At 44.2% G+C, this 22,312-nt stretch overlaps 1 protein-coding gene across 10 annotated transcripts in view; it reads left to right on the top strand.

Moving 5' to 3' along the window:
* The window catches only part of kcnd3 (potassium voltage-gated channel, Shal-related subfamily, member 3), a 162,565-nt gene that overhangs the window by 69,048 nt on the left and 71,205 nt on the right, over positions 1–22,312 (top strand). For 5 of the 10 annotated variants that reach the window (XM_047331219.1, XM_047331211.1, XM_035646053.2 and 2 more), the window contains 2 exons: positions 1,770–1,866; positions 5,734–6,913. In XM_047331219.1, the coding sequence (XP_047187175.1) occupies positions 5,811–6,913 (1,103 nt within the window). In that variant the 5' untranslated portion in view covers positions 1,770–1,866; positions 5,734–5,810. Of the gene's footprint in view, positions 1–1,769; positions 1,867–4,477; positions 4,852–5,670; positions 6,914–22,312 lie in introns of those variants that run through there. The other 5 variants (XM_047331214.1, XM_047331215.1, XM_047331218.1 and 2 more) reach the window with 4 other exon arrangements.

Raw genomic sequence — 22,312 nt, 5'->3', positions numbered from 1 at the left:
AAACTCAGTATTAGCTCTTACGTAATATAGACCTGAGCCCAGTGGAATTGGAATTAAATCTAAATTTGTAGTGTCATGATTTCCTTTTATTGGCACAGTCATAAGATTTACATTCGAGCTGCCAAAAAATGTTCAACTCCAAGCCACCATACTTGCATGACAAGGGAAAACTGTGCAGTTTTGCTCTGTTCGTTGAAATGAGCACGATACAATCAAATCAAAAGTTGATTTAAGGTACATAAGTATACAGAGCCTCCTCCGACAGCACTGCTCCCCTGGTCCCTTGGTCAGAGGCAACTCGGTTTGGGCATCGGTAGACGAAGCGTGACATTTAACAGGGTTGGAGTGGTTGCGGGATCTGCTGTCTTAGTCTCTCCGTGTGCTGGATTGCGGCCAAAAGCGCGTCCATGAGCACCCTTCCTCCCCTCCGCGGGCCCGACTGCCGCCCTGAACAGTAGACAAAGGGGCTGCCAAGTCAGTGTTTGGCACACCAAGGATAAACTCCACCTCAGCCTGAGACTAAATCCCCAAAGGATGATTTCAGATACCTAATGGGGATTAGAAAAAAAATAAGGATGCAGTTTGTGGGGAATGCATACAAGGGAAATGGGTAATGGTGATTTTGAATGTCTGTGTGTGCGCGCGCGCCTGTGTGTGTGTGTGTGTGTGTGTCTGCCAGCTACGAGGTGGCCATCAGCAGTCAGCAGTTAGCAGAGGTATCAAGGCAACGGCAGTGAGAGCGATATAGAGGAGGGAAATTAATTGTCACCTTTACCTCAGCGTTTCTCTCAGTAAACTGTGCTGTTTGGGGCCACCGAGGACACTTTAAGTCACATCTGTCAGGGAGGAGGGTAAGAGTTGCTCCGAGACACCAAGACATACAAACTGCATCGGGTTGAGAACGGCATTATGCGTCTCTTTGTCCTGAGACTGTCCTGTAAAAGAAAAAAAGGAAACAGACATACAATCTTTCTGAATTAGTCAGCTGTTTTTCCCACAGTTTTTAAACTTTGGTTCATACGGATAGGCTACAACATAAAAAGCTACAAAGTGCGTCCTAAGCCAACTGACTGCTGGCTGTAACTTCAAGCACCATCAGACAGGGAGGATTTAGAGTTTTAATAACAGCACCGTGTCTTCAGATAATTACAGAGGGCAACTGACCATGAAATTCAACCCACCTTGTGACATTATTCATCACTGACATTTGAATTATTGGAATGGCTCACAAGGTTGAAAATGCTAGTCCCTGTGCAGCGTGCGTGTGCAGGGGTGAGTAGCAATTTTTTTTTTACGTCCGCTCATCCGCTTCATGGATATTCCTCAGATCTTCGATTGCTATACCGTGGCTACAGTGTGCGCTTGTCGAGCTGCCTTCGACTCAGCTTTCACAGATCTGAGACCAGTTATGATATTGCATGCAGTATAATACACATAGTGTGCAGATGCATGTGAAAATGGTGCTGCTGCATTAGAAAATAACTTGAACAGTCCCTTTCTGCGTTAAGAGATGGCAGCGGCAAGTACAGGAACAAATTACACTGTGATTTATCGTATCTTGTCTCACTAATCACCTTGGTCAACGTGTGTGACGCTGAGGAGTGAGGGCGCAAGATGGAATAGCTCTTAAAAAACTTGTTTTGCAAGGAAGAAAGCTTTCACAGACATGGTCATTTTTAATATTTACAGCAAACCATGAAACAAAATAATGAGGCGTTTTAATCCTTTTCTGCTTTTTATATCACATATCTTCCTTTCTGTCAATCTAGGTGCAGGGTTCTCAAGATCTCCAGTGGGTCTGAGAAGTTTGAGACAGGGATTCAACATAAAGGATTCTGCCTTGTCACTGGAGTGTGTGAGTTAATGGTAAGAAACCTTTGAAGATTATCATACAAGTCATATTTAGACATTTCCCCATAAACTGCCCATTTCATACATTCCCTCGGTTTCCCGTGAGTTCAAAGGAATAATCCTACTTATTCAGCCAGGAAGGAGTGCAGGAAGGTGAAGATATCCGTGGGTTAGGGTTAGAGTGCGGCGAGATGCTGGAGAGAGACTTTCAAATAGAGGGAAAGACATACTGCTCAAAATCATGAGGCCATACCGATCCAGAAATTAGGAGAGATTTACAATTACTACTGGTATGAAAAGGTATGTTGTGGCCTGGTTGCCCCCCCCCCCCCCCCCCCCCCCCCCCCCCCCCGTTTGTATGGTAAACAGCTGAATCGAACCCTGAGATGGTGGTTTGTGGGGTCTGTATGTCCACATAACAATCACTAGCAAGTGTGCACATGTCTGCCCTTAACCGTTATGACGTGAGCGTTATGTGCTGCAGTCTGTGTGTGTGAGCTGACTCCATTGGTATTCAGGTTGAATGCACGTATCAGAGGGATAGGATCCCTATTGACTCAATTAGAGCCATATATTGTTCTTCAAAGCATTGAATAATGTGGGGACGCCGCCTGAGTCTGAATGCAAATGGCCGCGCTCTCCCAAAAATTATTCTCCCCAGAGTTATGAGCTATAGCATGAATGGCATTTCCACATATCGCAAGCTTGATTGACATAATTCAGTAAAGCACTGAAAAGGTCAAACTGGATTGACTTGTGTTCATCAATCAGCATAAAAGGAACTACGCACATACAATAACAATCTATATGACTTTCTTGCAGGAGTTAGGGAATACAGTAACTTTACAGTATCTCGTGGTGTGAAAGAGGCTGAGTGAGCCTTCACAGCAATGTACTTGCTGTACAGATGGCGATTGCTCTGAGAGCTTTTTCCACCAGAGCCCGTTTGTTTTGCTTTGCTTTCATGAATAAACTTACACGTAGAGATGATTACCAGACTCTGTAGAAACCCGGCGCCCCAAAAAGAATGCAAACAAAAAAAAATGACTGAGATATAACTGTAACTCAATCTCTGCCAACTGATCTTTTGTTTTTGTTGTAGATGGTTTCTCTCTGGTCTCTTAATAATTTCTGTCTAAGGTAATATTTTCCTGTGTGTCTCTTGGATCCAATGGGTCCCTATAGAGTGAGAGGTCCATTTGGTTCAGGGGAACCGAGACCAAGCCTGCGACCGGAGTAGGACCAAGTCCAAATACACTCAGTCTAATAGAGTACGGTCGGATCGTGTATTGGTTTTCTGCCACAAGTTGTTTCTGTGTGTGAGTATATTGAATACCTGAGCGGATCCAAATGGATACGAATGTACTCCCTATGAGCTCTGCTCGTGCAATAACCATGGGGGAAATTCTTTCACAATCAATAGCCCATTTGAATGTTTTTTTCATGATTAAATGATGATATCATTTGGAATTTGTCTCACAGATAATAAATTGGGAAGGAATAATATCTTCTGTCTATTTGCTGTATCTCCCAGTTGGGAAAAAGGAAGTGAAAACTCCCACGAGTCTTTGAGATACCCGAACAAGTTGAAATTAGATTCTTTGGCATTTGTTCCTGGCACATTATTGTTAAATTGCGGATATTTTCAGTTGTTGCTTCATGTTAGGTGTTGTCAATGTTCTCTTTTTAGGTTTACTGCATTTTGGATTGGCTGGGATTCAGTCTCTCTTCTATTGAAATTGATTTACACAGATTGGGGTTTGGGCAGATATTCCACTGGTCAATTTTGGGTTTTGGACCCTCGGAGACCTCTACTCTGTATGGCAGACAAGTTTTATCACTCAAATTTGATTAATGTAAATAAACTATATTTATACAAGTGAACATACAGTGCCAGCTCAGTGTTTGGGTGATTCACTGTTCATATACAATTTTTGACCCCCTGGGCACTACTTGCCCAGCACCACATTGCACACAGGCAAAGTTAGCGGTCGGCTGGTGATGGAAGTGGAGCATTAAGTAGCCAAAGAGCCCCACTATTTCCCTCAAGAGACTAACATCAGAGCGAAAAGAGAGTGGATGTTGGACTTACATTTGCCACATCGACAGAGAAACTACTCTAGAGCAATGATAGTATGCAACATGTGTAAATACTGAATATATGTATATTTGCTGACAAGTGTACTACATCAATTTTTGGAGCGGACGAAGCTGGTTTCCACTGCCTCCAAGTGGCCAACAACGGGGGGCCCCCTTGTTTGAGGGGCTCCTGGTTTTGTTTTGGCTACGCCCCTGCGGGGGAAAAACGTACCCTGTGGATAACTCAGTTGGCAGCAGTTGCCAATTTGCTTTTGCTGAAACAATATTGTTTGCACAGAGCAGCAGATGCCACATGTAGTAGCACTATATTCATTTGGGATCCGATGAGAGGAAACGGAGCATTTCTTTGAATTTTTCTTCTTCTCCCCCTTCAATGAATAACACTGTTTCTTGCGCGCCGTTGCGAGTCATCGAGGTTTCCCATTGAATGCAGTTTTGGTTCACAATCCGACCTGCGCAGAGAGAGAGGGGGAGAGAGAGGGAGGGAGAGGGAGAGAGAGAGAGGGAGAGACGGCGCTCCTCCTCCTCCTCCTCTCCGTCGCTCCCCACCACCACTCATCCCTCAGACGCCGAGGTGAGACGGTCTTCGCGGCGCTGCGCCCTCGCGTCATCTGCCGCTCGCGCGTAATGGGAACGGACTCGAGGCGGCTGTGGTACGTTCGACCGGCTCCGGCACTTTTCCGCCGTCGCCCCCTGTAGAAGCGTCTCGTCCGACGTGACTCTCCTCCTCGTCAAATAACTTCTGTCCTGGTTTTCGTTTCCACTCTCATTCTTTCCCAGACACGCTGTCAGAGATACCCAAGCCCCCCCCCCACCCCCCCGACCTGTAACTTAACTGCTCTGGAAGGAGGCCGACGGTTTTGTAGGGTTTTTTTTCTTGGATGGAGAATTTTGGATTCGGTGAGTTGACGGAATGGATAAGATAAATATATATACATATACACATATATGTATATATAAACTAATATGAGCTGCATGTAGTGACCAAGCTGTCCGGCTCGTTGTATCGCTTTGTATCGTTGTTGTCAATTTTGCCATCTAAAGGAATAATGCCAAAAAAAAAAAATCCTTTTTCAGAATCGGCATGAATGTAAGTACATAGAAATTGGAATAACAACAAGCTTGTGTCATGCGACTTCTACGAAGGCGCATCTGCAGTTGCGTCGTCGGAACTCAACAGGTTTTTTTGGATCTCTTGTTGTGTCGCCCTCTTTAAGAAGATTATCCTCGTCAATTTGCCTATTTATAGAAAAGAACTTAACAAAAAACCTAAAATCCGCCAGCAGTAGGACTGTTGTAAGGCATGTTTCTTCTCTCCCCTGCCTACAGTTATTTTCTTTTAACTGTAAATTTGCTGTGAGCCGAGGTCTGCTCTTTACCTGAGAGAGAAAAGCCTTTCAGTCATCATGTAGGGAAGATGATGCTTTTTTGGGGGGAAAAATCGCAGTACAATCACATTGAAGCTTGCAATGTTGAATAGAAATACATTTTGTATTGAGCCATATGTAAATGTTTCTCACTCTGAGCCCAACGTATAATTTTATTCTTGTAAGATACTTTCTTTTATTTTTCTTGCTGTCTCAGCTTTGGCTGCCTTGTTAGAATAAGTTGTGTTGTTCATTTTTGTTTCTTTCTGTTTCTTCAACATCAAAACATCTCAAATTCTCCTTTTCTTTCTGTTTTTCTCGTCCATTGCTCTCACTCTCTCCCCACTGACAGGATCATAATAGCACTCTTGTGCTTCCTTTCCTCACGCACGCCCTCAATCTCTTCCCCTTTCAGATGGTGAATGAGCTGAAGACAAGCTGGTAGTGAAGGTGCTGGATTTGTCCCCCCCTACGCCCCAAGCCGGACAAAGCATGGCGGCGGGAGTAGCGGCATGGCTCCCCTTCGCCCGGGCGGCAGCTATTGGCTGGATGCCCGTGGCCAATTTGCCCATGCCAGTGGCGCCCGCTGAGAAGAGCAAGCGGCAGGATGAGCTAATCATTCTTAATGTCAGCGGACGGCGCTTCCAGACCTGGAGGAACACGCTGGACCGCTACCCAGACACCCTGCTGGGCAGCTCGGAGAAGGAGTTCTTCTACAACGAGGAGACCAAAGAGTACTTCTTCGACCGGGACCCCGACGTTTTCCGCAGTGTGCTCAACTTCTACCGCACCGGCAAGCTCCACTACCCACGCTACGAGTGCATCTCCTCTTATGATGAGGAGCTGTCGTTCTTTGGCATCATCCCAGAGATAATTGGCGACTGCTGCTACGAAGAGTACAAAGACAGGAGGCGGGAGAACGCAGAGCGTCTGATGGATGACCAGGAGGACAACAAGGACGCTAAGCTGCCCAACATGACCTGCAGGGAGACCATGTGGCGGGCCTTTGAGAACCCCCACACTTCCACCATGGCCCTTGTCTTCTACTACGTCACTGGATTCTTCATTGCTATCTCTGTCATCACCAATGTGGTGGAGACGGTCCCCTGCGGCCTGGTGCCCAACCAGAAGGAGGTTCCATGTGGTGAGCGCTACACCGTGGCCTTTTTCTGCATGGACACGGCCTGCGTGATGATCTTCACCGTGGAGTACCTGATGCGCTTGTTCGCTGCGCCCAGCCGCTACCGCTTCATGAGGTCCGTCATGAGCATCATTGACGTGGTGGCCATCTTGCCCTACTACATTGGCCTGGTGATGACTGACAATGAGGACGTGAGCGGCGCCTTCGTGACACTCCGCGTTTTCCGCGTGTTCCGAATCTTTAAGTTCTCCCGCCACTCGCAGGGCCTTCGCATCCTGGGCTACACGCTGAAGAGCTGTGCCTCCGAGCTGGGCTTCCTGCTCTTCTCCCTCACTATGGCCATAATTATCTTTGCTACAGTTATGTTCTACGCAGAGAAGGGTTCAAGCTCCAGCAAATTCACCAGTATCCCAGCCTCCTTTTGGTACACCATTGTTACTATGACAACGCTCGGGTAAGAACAGAGCACACGCACCTCTTTAATCTGCTTGCAAATGCTGCGTGTGTGTGTGTGTGTGTGTGTGTGTGTGTGTGTGTGTGTGTGTGTGTGTGTGTGTGTGTGTGTGTGTGTGTGTGTGTGTGTGTGTGTGTGTATTTGTGTGTGTGTGTGTGTGTGTGCATTTGTAGTGGAGTAAATGTTTGATTATGATTCAACTCCAAATGTGTGTCTGATGCTGTGGCCCTAAAACCTACAACTGCCTCGGAAGTCTGTGACACCCTTTCCAAGACATCATTTACAAACTTTACACATAAGATAAGAAACAGTTTTCAGTATCCTGTGTCCAGCACTGTGTTTTTTATAACTGAGGCTATTCTTCTGGGGAAAGACCAGCCATTAAGTTGTTCTGTCTAAGTAATGTCTGCACCATTGCCTGTCCTCTATAAATCACCTGAGTGAAAAAGAAAGAAACAAAGGGGAATTGTAGAAATGCTGAAAGGGGGGAAGTTAAAAGCATTTCAGTGAAACAAAAATTGATAAAAAAAAATAGGTCATATCATTACTACCATCTCTTACTTGCCCCTCGGTCTGGTAGAATGTTCTCTCAGTTCAGAAGGAACTGAAACAGTGACTTAGCATTTTGAAAGCCCTCCTCCTCCTTCACTCACCTTCTGTGAGTTACACTAGTTGCTGGCCTTGGAAATGAAGTGCCTCTTGTTACAAAGGCTCTGATGCTCTTGAGTTCAAATAACAGGCAGAAATGATTATTGTTATGAACACACAATTTTAAAAGGCATACATGTTTGCATTAAAAACCTGCAGCCCGGGGCTGTTGTTATTCTTTTCCATGTTCCCCCATTTCATCAACTGGCTTTTATTGACTTTTACAAGAGGAACATGTCGAGTATGTTTGGTTCATCCATTTTTTACGTCTCCCGACCTGTTTTTCCTCCTCGTATATTTCCAACCGTGGTAGTGAGGGGAACCACACATACATCATTAATTGTGTGCACACTTCACACGCCGAGTTCTGTGATGCGGCACTATTAGGCCCTGATGGTAATGTGTTTTACGAGTGTCCCCTGTTGTGGATGTGTGACTCAGACTGAGAGGCTGACAAATTGCGGCATCCTGCTAAATGTCAGCGTCACGGAGGCCATAAATGGTCTCTGAGCTCATTGCTGTGACACACTTGGCACCATGTCATTGTGGCCCCGCCATTCACAACCTGCCCAGAAGATCTGGTGCCGAGCAGATGTTGGGTACCGGATCGATCGTTTGGTCTGTGGACAGATGAATAGCCGCTGCCTTAGGGAAAAGAGTGTGTGTGCCGTTTCCTGCTCCGCAGCGTGTTGGTTTTGTTGACGTGCGGCAGCTTGTGTCGCTGCCTCCCCCCACTGGAGGAAGACCTGAGACGCTGATCCAGTCTCCTGTTGCTTCTACAGTAGGATTGCGGAAGGGGAGGGTGCATGTGCATGTGTGTGTGTGTGTGAGTGTGTGTCTGTTTTTGTGTTCGATGTTCAGTTTGGCCTCGTCAATAAAGCAGGGGCCAGAAGTGGGTGTCAGAGTGACTAATGATGGGGCCCACTGCATCTGCTGACTAATGTAAACCTGCCTGACATTCTGCTCTCAGTTTACGTCATAAACACACACTCACCAAATCACATACACGCCGACCGACCTTAAACATAGACGATGTCCGTCTTCATGCATTTGGCGCATGCGTGAACACAAAGAGATGGATATTACTGTGTATCCTCATATGCATGGATGTTTTTGTGACCGTGGATGTGTTTTTTGAAGGTCACCCAGCTCACGCATGGACTGTGATTTCAGATTTACACAACATCTCATCCGACACTCTGTCTTCCACAAACTTGCACTGGAATCTGTGGAAAAAAGTACCCTGCCAGTTTGCTCTCCTGCAATTTATACTCATGTGACTAAATAGCCATTTCCTACAGGAGATGTTTTTCCTTGATATCTTGTCCTTCTGCCTCGGGGCCTCGGGGCTTCGTTTTTGTGCTGTTGAGAATGTGCTCCGCTTTGTTCTGCCCATGGTGAATCTCGTATCATCTGCACTTTCATGTTTAATTTACAGCTGACTTCTGAGCTTTAGCCCCACTGTTTATGTCTGTGTGTCTGCATGTGTGGGTGTATATGTCAGATTATGTTGTTGTGTGCACACGTCTGTGTTCATTAGTTGTGTGCCCTACCTTTGCCACATACACAATGTCCTGCCCGCTGTGGCTTTTTGATTGTTTTGTTTATCTGACAGTAATCCGGCCTCAATCAGAATCCATAATCCCCCTCCGACAATGGGCAATGAATCACCAGGTGAATAGTTCTTTTTGAAGAAGCTCTCTTCTTTCTTCTCTCCGAAATGCAAGTTGCTTTAATGATAACAGTATGTCGGTAGAGAAGGGAAACGCAGACTGGGCTGAGAGAGGAGGGGGAGAAAATTAGGGAGAGAGAAACCACACAACAGGATGTCTATACATTGCATCTTCAGTGTCTCTCCGAGTTCGACTGCCTTGCTTGCGTTCCAGAAAGGGTGATATGTAGGACTGACTTGCGGGCCGTAGTCGACATCTGTCCATCACTGGTTTTAGAGGGATTTTGGACACTTGTTTGAAAGCTTTTACTGCACTTAACGTAACGAGTTGTCAACCCGTTTCTCCTCTGCTCTGCTCTGTTCTGCTCCGTGTGTGTGTGTGTGTGTGTGTGTGTGTGTGTGTGTGTGTGTGTGTGTGTGTGTGTGTGTGTGTGTGTGTGTGTGTGTGTGTGTGTGTGTGTGTGTGTGTGTGTGTGTGTGTGTGTGTGTGTGTGTGCGCTTGTGTGTGGGAAACGGAGGAGAGGAGAGAAATGTGACCATATATGAAATCACCACGCAGTAGAGACTGTCACATTGAGCAGAAATTAAACATGTTTACATAAATTAGGGTAAGTAACAGAAATATATACAAACATACATTAAATTCTTGCAGTAGGGGGCAATGGTAGAGGAAATACAGATCTGAATTCCTAGTTATCTCAAAAGCTGATTGCAGCGAGACAGAATTGCAGGGGACACATTTTGTTTCGAAGTTGAACAAGATAGTAAAAAGCGGACCCGAGGGCTGTGCTGCTCTTCATGACTAACTGAACAACTAGAATGGCTCTCAGTAGAGCGTATATACCTCCGCCAAGGCCAAACAACCCTATACAAGTCTTTCTTGCTCTTAAAAAAAAAATAGATCTAAACAACTTGGATATGTCTGATTTTTTTATTTTTTATTTTTTTACATCCAGACTCATACGATATTTCCTGAGAAATTGACGAAAATGTAATAAAATGCCCTGTCACATAATATAAAGGAAAGTGATCAAATAGTGGATCAGCACCTTTACCTGGACATCCAAAATTCTTCCTTGACCCGTGCCCCCGTCCTTCCACCTAGTTTAGTGCAAATCTGTTCAGTACATTTTTGCGTAATCCTTCTGACAAATAAACAAATAAACAGACAGACAGAAGGGGGGGAAAAAAGTTTAATCACTTACCAAGCCACAAACCAACACAGTCATCCTTCGAGCCCGGAGCTCACTCTATAGCAGGGGCTGAAAAGCTTAGCTCAAATCCCGTGGATGAGGGCCAGGCAGGCACACATTGGTGAGGCTTTGGCTAAATCACAGACATTTAGGCAATTGGACCTGTGAGGGATTTTACTACCTAGGTTGTTAGACAAATTGATTTGGATCATTCCAGTGATAATAACTTTGGTCATTTGTCATATTTGGTTGAACCTGTATCTGCAATATTCTGTCCACTGTGCTGCTGTAACGACCAAATGTCCCTATTGTGGGACGAATAAAGGTGCATCTTATCTTATCTCTTATCTTATAAAGTGTCGTGTGGTTGGGGAGCCAAGCAGAGGTGGTGTTCGTGAGAGAGAAACCTCAGCTTTTCATTACTAGACTTCATGTAGTATATTGTCAAGGGGCAAAAGAAAGAAAATAAGTGAAGAAAACGTAACTCCGTTGTGTGTGGGATCCCAGTAGAGCTACGAAGTTTGTTGGATTTCATTTTCTCATATTGGATAATGTGTAATCGTGGGACTAAATTCCAAGGGTCTAACATATCATCTTGAACATCTCTAAATGCTGTAGAAAATGTTCAATAAACCATGTAAAAAAACATCAGCTTAAAAAGCCATTCCAAAAGCATTAAATATATATTTTACTTATTGTGTAGTTCGCCTCTGGCAATGAGTCAGTCAGTCAAATGCATTACATTTGGACTTACCTAAGTGTTTTATCGTAACATTATGCTCATTAAAATGCTAATTCAGTCACATAGGAGTGAAATACCTCTCTACCTCTGCCTTGTATAACTTCTTCATGGACTGCACCACTTGAGAAACAAATAATTGACTGTGCATAATGAATTCATTAGTTAATAGTGGGAAATAAATTGTGAAAATGCTTGACTATGAATATTCGATAACCTTGGAAAAAGTTACCTGCTGATTTTTCCAAATCAAAATTAGATCTGATGAAGGATCTGCCATGAAGATGCCCACTGGTGGTTTGAGTCCCTGGAGCTGTTTTCCCCCCAAAACACCTATCACTACTCTTTGAGTCGGTTCCAATTGTTCTAAAAACCACTTCCCATCAGCACTGGTTTGCTGCCATCAGCTGGCACGTGAGACTCTTGTGACCAATTGGAAAGCCAGGTTGGAGCCATATAGTGAGCCATTATAGCTAACGTATATACCACTGAGCCCTTTTCCACCAGCAGGGAACAGGCTCAGTACTAGTTTGCCTGCCAAACTTTGATCTGTCCAGAACAAATAAAATCTGGTACGGGGCTGGCACCAAAAAAATGGCTGGTTCTTCAATGGAACCATGTCGACAGTTGTGGGTGTGTTGTTGTAAGGCTTTTTTCAGTAGCAGAACAAATGCTCACAGGTAATCAGCTGCTACTGTTTTTACTTCCGTTGAACATCCGTCCTTTGTCTCCTCCTTTGATGACACGTCCATGATGTCTGAATCTCTGCCCACATCTGATTTGTTGGGCACTTTAGCACAGCTCTGGTGTCGCACTCATTCAATAGACAACAAATCAAAGCTTTGCAGGCAGGATTCAGATTGTACTTCTCTTACTACTGTTACTGATCGATTAGAGCAAAACCATGAGACATCAGCGAACACCAACACAGGCTGAATGAATGAAGAAAGATAAAACAAAATCTCGTTGGCTTTACTTCAGTAATATTGTATGATTGTTTTGAATGATATGCATAATTTAATGATGGTAGAATGGCTGGGTTTCCAGACTTTTTCGGGACATTATCGCCACTAATGTGTCTCATGCTTTTATTATACAATTTAACTTTTGTTGTCTTGTCAGTTTACAAGGCTATAAATTGCTTGATGTTGTAAATAGTGTACATTTGTTCGAGCTATAAAAACAAGCAGTTCCAGTTCTCGCTTTAAATACACCCCATTACAAAGCATGTCAGCCATTCTTTATGCGTCTTGTCATCTTTGCGGATTCATTAGGCTCCTCCAATTGATGAAGTATTGATGAGAGCTGGAGTGTTTGACTGCTTTGTAGTCATTAGCATAGCCATGCCAGAGCATGATTAATATGTCTAATCCTAATAAGACCAGCTTTTTTGATGACTGCTCCTCCGGCGGTGGTGTAGAGGTTGGGCGCGCATGTGGAAGATGCATGTGGGGGGCTGTCTGCACATAAATAGCTATAAGTGTGTGTGGCCTTGTTTGGGTGTGTGTGTGTGTGTCTGTCTTTGAAGTATGCATGTGTCTCTGCCCTCTTTCACAACTCACTGTCACAAAGCTCTGATTTATAGAGCATTTATTTTGGAGCCAACGGCTTGTGAAAAACGATAATCAATGCAGATGAGTGGATATTGATCTTGGCAGTATAGTGAGAAATGTGGCTCACATTGTTAGGCCTGCTAATTGGAATGGGTGATGAGAGTTTGACCGAAAGATTGCATGTGAATGGGATGTCCCCAACTCTTTATCTTGGATTTATGAGAGCAGTTAAGGAAGTCATTTGTCAGTGGTGATTTAGATCCTGGTCTGTGCGTTAACTTGTCTTTTTTAAGGTCAAGATTAGTGGTGAGGTGATCTGCTTATTTAATTAAAACTTATTTGAAGTTTGCATAATGACAGGAGCTCATGAGTTCATGACATGCACACACCGCAGGGGGTTGGCGCGTGACCGATTTATGGCTCTTGTTTCGTGGTTACTGTATGTGCAGCATTGAAGAAATTAGGGATAGGCGCACGCATCTTTCTGTTTATTAGAAATCATGAACTGAAATATACATTGAAATGCACTGAACAAAATCTATTTATTTTTTTCCTGTCAATAATCCTTAATCTCTTCATTAAATCAAGATTAATTCATCATTAAAACAGTAAGAGTGATTACCATGGGTTTATCAAGGGATTTATGGGGGTTGAGTTATGGAAATATTCCAGACAAGGCCTATACTTACAGTCAGCGTTTGTTACACTCCTATCCAAAGTAGTTTACAGTACAGTACTTCTCAGTCTTAACTTGAACACCATCAGTGCAAATCAAGGCACACTTTTTGAAAGAAGCAGACAGACTAACCAGCGCAATCTCATTGTGCGGAGAATAGAGCATGAGAACCAACAGCAATGACCGATTATCACACCTAACACATCAGGCCAAGCTTAGGTAATAACTACAGACACCATTGGCCTTAAGATGGTTTCTATACAACACTGTCCTCTAGATGAACTCGCTGAAATCAAAATAATCTGATATGACGGTGATGCACTATCACAAACACACACGCACACATGCAGAAAAGAGAACGTGAATCTCAACTTTGACCTCCCAGCTGTTATGTCTCCATCAGTGTGTCTTTCTCCACCCTCCCCTCCCCTCCCCTCGGCCTCAGTCCGCCCTCCAGAGTATAAAGAGACATATGGAGACGATGTGCTCCTACCTCTCACCCAGCTCCGTGAACCCTGATCCCCTTTTACCAGCGCCGCTTTCATCCCTCTCACCTGAGTTTCTCTCTCTCTCTCTGTCTCTCTCTTTCTGTATCTCTAGCATGGCTTTTTGCGATGGCGACGTCAGTCAGTCATTCTGTCGTTTGCTCCAGCCTGAAGATTTGACGGTTAACAGATGACATAATCCTATTTTATTAGATTGACAAAATGTCCCCTTTTGTTTAATGATATAATACAATACCCTGCATCTAAAATGAAGATAAATCTCTGTCATCTTCAGCCGTTCTTTAGAGATTAACGGAAATAGTGGTGGGCAATACAGATAAAATGTTTTGGTTTTTTTACTGAAAAAGCAAAATATGTCTACTTTTAAGTGCACCTTAGTCTACAAGACCTGGAAAAGTCAAACCGTAATCTCAATAACGACAATACCGACTCTTACTGACTCTTTTATCACAAGACTGATCCCTGATGGATATTGTTTTTTTCCTGCCCCACTAGTGGTATGGATCTAACCCCCAGTTTTCCTCTTTCATCCATCTGACGGCTTTGTTTTCTGGTATGTTGCCGTGATCATTACAGCCTCACAGGGCTGCAGACTTTTATTCTTGTTTCTCTTTTACTCCTCCCTCATCCACTGCCTCTAACCCTCCCTAAGTATTATTTTTCTTGTTTTCGTCTGAAATGCGATGTGTACCCTGAGGCTTGCTTGTGTTCGTGTTCGTGTGCATGCTTACATCCGAGTAATGTTTACATTGTGTTTTTTTTCTTTCTGTTCGCGTCCCGGTGTGAAGGCAAGATGTTCTGTTCTGTATCTCAGTGTACCTTGCTAAAGCAATTACGTGCTCCCACATTTAGTTTTATGTGTGTGGCTGTTGAATTGTGACTACACTGGGGTTGTTATTATTAAGGCAGAAAAATCACTAAAGTCATTTTTCAGGTCTGTGGATTCCGGGTCCACAGCAGTAGCTGTATTTTTCCACATTTCTGCCCATAACAGTGAATGTTACTTACAGCAGCCTGAATTACTGACCCTGTGACCATTGCTTGATGCAATGGCCAGACACATGAGAGCTGCAGGGGCAGATGCCACTAATGTAAGCTTTGTGTTTACATGTAGGGGCTGTAGCTCAATTGATAACTGAGAGCAAATTGTGAAATAGGCACGTGAGATTTATGGGTTAGTTCACCATTGATGACTCTAGAAAAACAAACTAATTTGTTACGACAAGTACAAGTACAGTTGTATAGCAGCTCTTGAACATAACAATTTGTCGTCAGTTGTTTGAATCAAAAAATACATTTCATAAACTATTCTTCTATATGTTTTCATTTTTAAACGTGGAATGCAAGCTGTGTCCATTTTGGGTGAATGGCTGTAAAAATGAAACCACAGAAATGAGACAAAGATGGTCCCGTGCTCTTGATTGCAGATACGGGCTTTGATTAGATGATCATATACGTCACGACACAGTATACGCAATGTTGCCTTGCAGATGTGTATAAAAACTGTATCTATGCTAGCAGCTCTGTGAGACTATACTTGGGCACAGCAGTGCTGTGAGCTGAATGCTAACTTTAGCATGCCGACATTGACTAATTAGCGCTGCACACAAAGAACAGCTGAGGGATGTCATCGTGTTTGCTGCTATTCGATCCAAATGCATTTTGGTATTTGCAGAATACCAAATACCAAAGGAATTGTAACAAATTATCAATATCAGATTAAACATGTTAAACTTGTAGAGGTGGTGGGCTACCTGCTGCTTGTGTTTTTTTTGTGTTGGAGGTCACGCAAGTCAACGCCGCGCCCCGGTCTGCCGTCCAAACTCACCGCCGCCGACGTGATTCCTTTCGCCTCTGCCAAATGCTCGCTCAGGGTCCCCCTGTTTTTGTTCCTGGTATGTGCGTCTGCCCTCTTTTCACGCAAAGCTCTGGATGGCTGCCCGTGTTTTCAAGGAGAGATATCGAGCGCCAAGCCTTTCAAGCTTTTGCAGAATGCATTTACCTTGCCACCTGTCAGCCAACGGTGGGGAGGGGGGTATGTTGAGGCCAATGTGACTGTGAAGGGTAATTGACAGGGAGGGTCTTTCAGTGAGGTGTCTCAAGCATGTGCCCCCTCCCCCCCCCTTTTTTTTTTCTTCCCCTGCCATCATTGACGTGCCATCCATGCAAACGCTGCCCTGTCATAGGACACAGTGTCCTGACTAACTTCATCTCGACTAACTGAGTGATTGGAGTGATGCTCAAGCTGTTGAAAAAAAAAAACCTTATTGCAAGCGTGGGAACATTTCATTATAGAACCTGTCTTCCTCTCTTTCTCCCCCTCCCTCCCCGCCTCTCCGTCACTGTCTGTCGCAGCCGATTGCCTTCAGCCACAGTCCTTCGAAAGCCCACTTCACTTGTGGCCACTCCTCCAATTCAATTACCAGCAGGCTCTCAGCGAGGAGCCTGAACACGAGTCGGTGATTATCAGTTTCCAGGGTGTTTAGAAGCATCCTGAGCAGCTGATGGTTCCTGCCCTCTGCATGGGTCTAAAGATGCATGGTGAAAACAAACCCGCCACAAGGAGCCGTGAAACCCATCTAATCATTTGTGCAACTTTGTTTTTTTTGTGTTGGATTTGTCTACGCAAACATATTAAAGCTCACGCATTTACGCGTTTGGCCAATTTTCAGCCGTGGGGATCTAGGGATGGCAATGTCTGTCAGTTATTCCAAAAAACTTTCAGGTGTTTACTGTTGCAAGAAAGCACATACCATGTTGGTGCAGTGTCCCCATGTTGCATATCTTCCCTTCCCCTTGCTCTCCTCACATTTTTTGTCCTTCTCTCCTCCCAAATTAAGGTATAAATTGATTGCACTACGTGGCATAACTAAAGGCTGATTAAAGAGAACGATTACACCATCACTTAGTAATGCATTGTTGAAGTGGTTTTGTTGGAGTGGCCCCTTGATTTAGTTGGCTCTGAGCAAACAGCAGAATGTAAACAATTATGGATTAGACAGTATTGTGTCCACTTGGCCGACATGCTCATTACAGGGTGGATAAAGGGGGCTGAAGTGAATGTGAGCGATAGTTCTCCATATATGTAGGCCAAGTTATAGAAATAAATCGCCTCTCATTTCCCTGCAGACAATGTGATAAACGCTGGCTGAATGACTCTGATTAATCTTCCCAGATTTGCAGCCAAGGCCTTTGAACAGGTAGACGTCATTGTTCCATTTTTTTTGTGCTTATACTCTGGCACTGACATACATGCACTTTCTCTCTCTCTCTCTCTCTCTCTCTGTCACGCACACGCACACACACACACACACACACACACACACACACACACACACACACACACACTCTCTCTCTCTCTCTCCCAGTGTCTCTGTCTTTGTGGGTGTACTGTAATTCATAAACTGTGTTCTGTGCTGATTATCCAGGGTGACAAAAGCAATTGTTCTGCTACACTAAATCTGTGGGGATTAATGCTTGTCTCTGGAACTGTTCCCTTTGCTTTAATGTATGTGTGTGTTTGTGTGTGTGTTCTTGTATGTGTGTATCCTCTTGTCTTCTTTCCTTTCAACCCTGACAGGCCTCACAGAGAATGATCTTACTGGATTTACTACCATGGCATTTGTTTGTTTTTAAGTATATTCTCTCAATGGTTTGACATCGGGCCCAGCACTGATATTATATTGGATTTCTGAACTGTGCATTGTCATTCTCGTGTCAGTACATTCACATAGGAATGTGTCCTTCACAAAGCTAGGAATCAACTTTTTTTTCTAACTTTATCCAGATGTCTTTGGGGGATTACCAATGCTGAGGGATTAATCCTGCCATGTGCCATCTGACAGCGCCAAGCGCTGGGAAGAGCATAAAAGTCAAGTCATGGACTAACACCATTAATAGAATTCAGTAAGCCTTTCTTTTCCTTTCAGAGGTTGACTGGTGGCAATATTAATTCAATTCCCCCACCCTTCTCGTGAGTAACTCGTCTTCTACCACTCTGCACCGAGGAGCAAGGCCATGGTCCACTGCTGCTGTATAAGAAGCCTCCTCAAAGGATTTCCACCAGGCTCATTTCACAGCAGACAATCTGCATTATGTTTTAATCTTATTAGCATTGAATTAACACCACATCAATGACCTGCTCAAAACAGAGAGCTCACGAGTTCATCCCGCTCTCAGCTGATATGCAAAACAGATGTAGAAGCCACTTCTTGAAGCGAGGAGACCATCAAAAGCTATCAGTTGACTGTGGGTAACTGATCATGCTGAATGCACCATCAGGCAACCACATTAGCTGTTCAGGGGAGATAGCCCATAACCTTGGTATCGTATTTATGAAGAATACACTTCCATCGTGCGCATGAGGCACAATCGAACACGTAGGCAGTGCGATCAAATTGTTTCCCCGCAGACGCTCAGTGGATGGGACACCGTCCAGATGCAGTGTGTGATGGAGAGGATGTCGATCCTGAAAAATAGGATGCTGTTAAATGTAGTTGGGGGTTGGCAGTTTGAGTGTGAGGAAAAGGGCTGTAAAATTCATTTTTATATCAAAAGTAATTTGTATTTACGGGGGTGTCCGTTTCTGAAGTCAGGGCGTGAAATAAATCAAATGATTTGTCATTGGAATTTCTAATCTGCATGTGTCTGTCTTGCAAACCAGTGTTCATTTTGTACCAAAGATCACTTTAGTTTGGATGGCATTTGTAAAGATAAATGGAAATAAACGTAATTTTGCAGGATAATGCATCTAAATTGCATATGTAATCCTAATGAAAGTACTTACAGTAACGCTTACACATGGTTTTTGAACTGTAAACTGAAAGGATAAAGGATGAAGCACATCATTGGAGGTGTTGCTATCGACATTTATTTCCAAATTCATAAAAAATCTAAATTGAATGGGTTGAAGATTCCTCAACTCACCTGAACATGACAAGGCCAATGATGACATATAGATATTTCAAGATGTTTATCTAAAAGTAAAAACACCCGCCTTCAAATATGTGCTGATGGATTATTATCCATGGGAGTTTGTGCTAGCCTTTTCAAACCTTTTGCCTAATATTTTAGTTTTGTAGCCATAGTTGAGATTTTTGGACCAGACTGCAGGCTTTCCTGCATTATATGGGCGGCTGCAGGAGGTAAAGTCGGTTGCCCACTAACCCGAAAGTCGGCGCTTCGATTCCAGCTTCCCCCAGTCCGCATGCCGACGTGTCCTTGGGAGAGACACTCTGACAGCTCTTCCAGCAGCGTATGGATGTGTATGAATGTGACAGAAAAAGCAGGTCCAGCTTCGGCCATTACCGGGCTTGAATCGATTTGGCTGGGGACCATCGTGGACCTCCGCCACACTAATGTCCGCTCTAGGGTTTCTGGAGGGTGAAAGGCCTTCACCTCAACAGAGCATTTAGCATCCAGCAATTCTGTGCCATTTTTTCTCTGGCCTGGTGATATCACTGAGCCAGTCCCGCCTCACACATCGGCCGCACACCACCTCCACAGGTGGGATGAGTTGAGGGTGAAGTTATACTTAACTTCAATCTCACTTTATTGGCCAGCTCTCTTATCTCTTTCCCTTCACAGTTCCTCTTTATAACACTTTGGGTCACTTTTGCTCGCCCGAACTCTCTCTATACCTTTCATTTCTCTTTTCTCTCCACCTATAAAAAGTAATGTTGAGGAGACTAGTTTTTGTAAATTACTTGTGAAGGCTTTTGACTTTTTTTCTTTTTTAATTGGAACATTTTCTTCCCAGCTCATGCATTGCAATGCCCGAGTCCATGAAAAGCCTGCATATACTCCCTTGTTTCTCTCTCTCTTTCTCTCTCTCACACACACACACACACACACACACACACACACACACACACACACACACACACACACACACACACACACACACACACACACACACACGATGACTTTGAACCTGCATTGCTGCAGTGCATCGGCGCAATAGCCACTCAAATGAGGCTGTATTACAATTAATTTATCAAGAGTTTTTGCGCTCTACGCTCAATAGCCTTGTGCCAGTGTAGACGCGCAGCAGGGGGATCTCATCTCCCCAGGATGTTTGTGAGGTGAAATAGAACATTTTCTGCCGTTCATTATTAACACTACAAAAGCGAGGGATGAGGAGGGGAGGGTATGAAGCATGTAAGGACATTTAAAGCAGGTCGGTCTGATCGTGGCTTATGTGAAACGCGTAAAAATACAAATGCATCGCAGCGACTGATGTGCAACTTAATCGCATTTCTCATAGGAGTTGTCATATTTCGGAGAGTGTTCTTGGTTGTAAGTGGTAAAACCCTCAGCAGAGCCTGTGCTTCAATAAAGTCAATAAAGAAAACCCTCTGCCGCTCTGGTAGAAGGAGAAGTAACTATGTGTCTCTCTGAAGGGACTCTGATAAAGCATAGTAAGGAATCTCGGTATCCAACATTTGGCAAGTTCAAACCTCGCTCAGATTGATTGTCACTTTGTGTTGTTACATCCAGATTTGTTTTTCCGTAGGTCACTGCAGGAGAACTGCCGCTGCTGCCACACTGCAAGCAAAATGATATCTGGACCGCCGTTGAGTTTTCAAAAACAAACGCTTTTACCATTTTAGTTAAAATGTTATATTTTTAGACAATTTATTAAAGGTTAATATACATATGTTGACAGTAAAAAAAATCCTCTGAACTCCTGTAGAAAGGCTTCTATAACGTTGCTTGCAAAAGATGCCAGCACACTCTTCTCCCCACTTCATCTTTTATCCTAATATGTCTGAATCGGCTCTCGAGTTTTTCCCCAAGGCACACAATAATAGAATTGGGTAACATTATCCATTATACAATAATGCAACTAATTACATTAGTCTGTGAATGATAAGATGGGCTATAGGGAAGTAAAAACATCAATTATTTCCGTTTACTACCATTTTCTTCATGCAGATTGGTGATTCGCTTGCTCTCTCGCGAGAAAAATAAAAAATGAAAATCGGGGAGAGAGAAATCTTCTGCCCTCTCACTGCATGCACAAAACAAAATACATCCAGCATTCTGACTCCCTTTGCTATAACCCACGCTCGGCATTCTGAGTGAGTTGTCTGCATGGCTAAAACACCGGAGCCCTCCTGGGGGATTTATCTATGCGATCCAGGTTCCCATCCACTCACATTACCAATGTGGCTAATCAGTGTTGGACGGTGATGATAGCGGCGGCCTAATTGGTGGATATAGATCAGACTGCAGTGATGGATGTTGTGGTCAAGTGCTTTGGACCATAATGAACGTTCCCTGGCCAGGTGGAGCGGGCTGGCAGCAGGTGGATGCAAATGGAGCAACAGCTTTCCAAAAGTTCCCCTTGGCTGGTTTTACACTGGGAAGTGACGCACCCCTGCCTACTCTCCCCTCTCTCTGGCTCCGTGAGCTTCTATGCACCCGCACAGGATGTGATGAGCTGTGTGTTAAGTATGTACGAGCTAGAAAATTCAGAAAAGGAATTGTCAAGAGAGAAGAGTAATTTGGAGGCTGAGCGATAGACGGACAAGAGATGACACATGTCACACAGCTCCAGAAGCGAAGACATTATTTCCGTGCTGCTTGCGCTCCCGCTGTGCCATAGGGGAGCTGTGACTGCGAAACAGATGCGGTTGATGCCCGTGCTGCTATAATTAGCAGCCGTTAGATTGTCATTCGCACATTTTAGCTTTCCTCTTTCATTTCCCGCGAGTTTTGCTCATTGCTCACACACTTGCTGTGTACTATGCGCGTACTACGCTTGTTACTGGAGCTTTCCAGTAGAGGGCGCACCACAGAACTCAGACCGTATAGAACTTCGGGATTGGCTTTAATAAAAAACATGGCGGACACTGGGGGATTATACTATACAGTGACTTATGAGATCACGGCATAAAACCAAATTGCAGTGCCATGCACCATATATAGAATGTGAGGTTAAATCGACAACTTTGTGACAACGGGGCCTTACACTGACCTTCCCACACATGTACGTATTGCATCTTGCGGACACGTAACGAGGACACGCACAATCCAAGCACCAAACGAACATGAGGCAGCCATGATGTACATGTTTGCTTAGTTAAAAGCAAGTAATGTGTTTGATGTCTAGTCTGATGCTACTTGTCTGACCAGTGTACCTGTGGAAAAAGAGGAGATGGAAAGTTTTTGTGTGAGAAGTGCTGGGAGACTTGGAAAACTTGCTTGGATGTGGTTGAAAAGTGCAGGCCGTCGGCCATAAAATGAAGACACTGAAGCAGAGAGAATAAAACTGGTCGGGGAGTAGACAAAAGTTTTTAAGAAAGACAGAGATAGAGAAGTGGTGTGTGTGTTTGTGTGTGCTGTGTGTGTCCTCTCCCTGTAGAGAAAGCTCTCGTAAACTTGGCCTCTTCTCCAGTCTCCTGCCGT

The sequence above is a fragment of the Scophthalmus maximus genome, chromosome 3 (assembly GCF_022379125.1).
Source record: "Scophthalmus maximus strain ysfricsl-2021 chromosome 3, ASM2237912v1, whole genome shotgun sequence".
NCBI lineage: Eukaryota > Metazoa > Chordata > Actinopteri > Pleuronectiformes > Scophthalmidae > Scophthalmus > Scophthalmus maximus.
The sequence above is the reverse complement of the archived record's forward strand: the minus strand, read 5'-3'. Positions and strand labels throughout refer to the sequence as shown.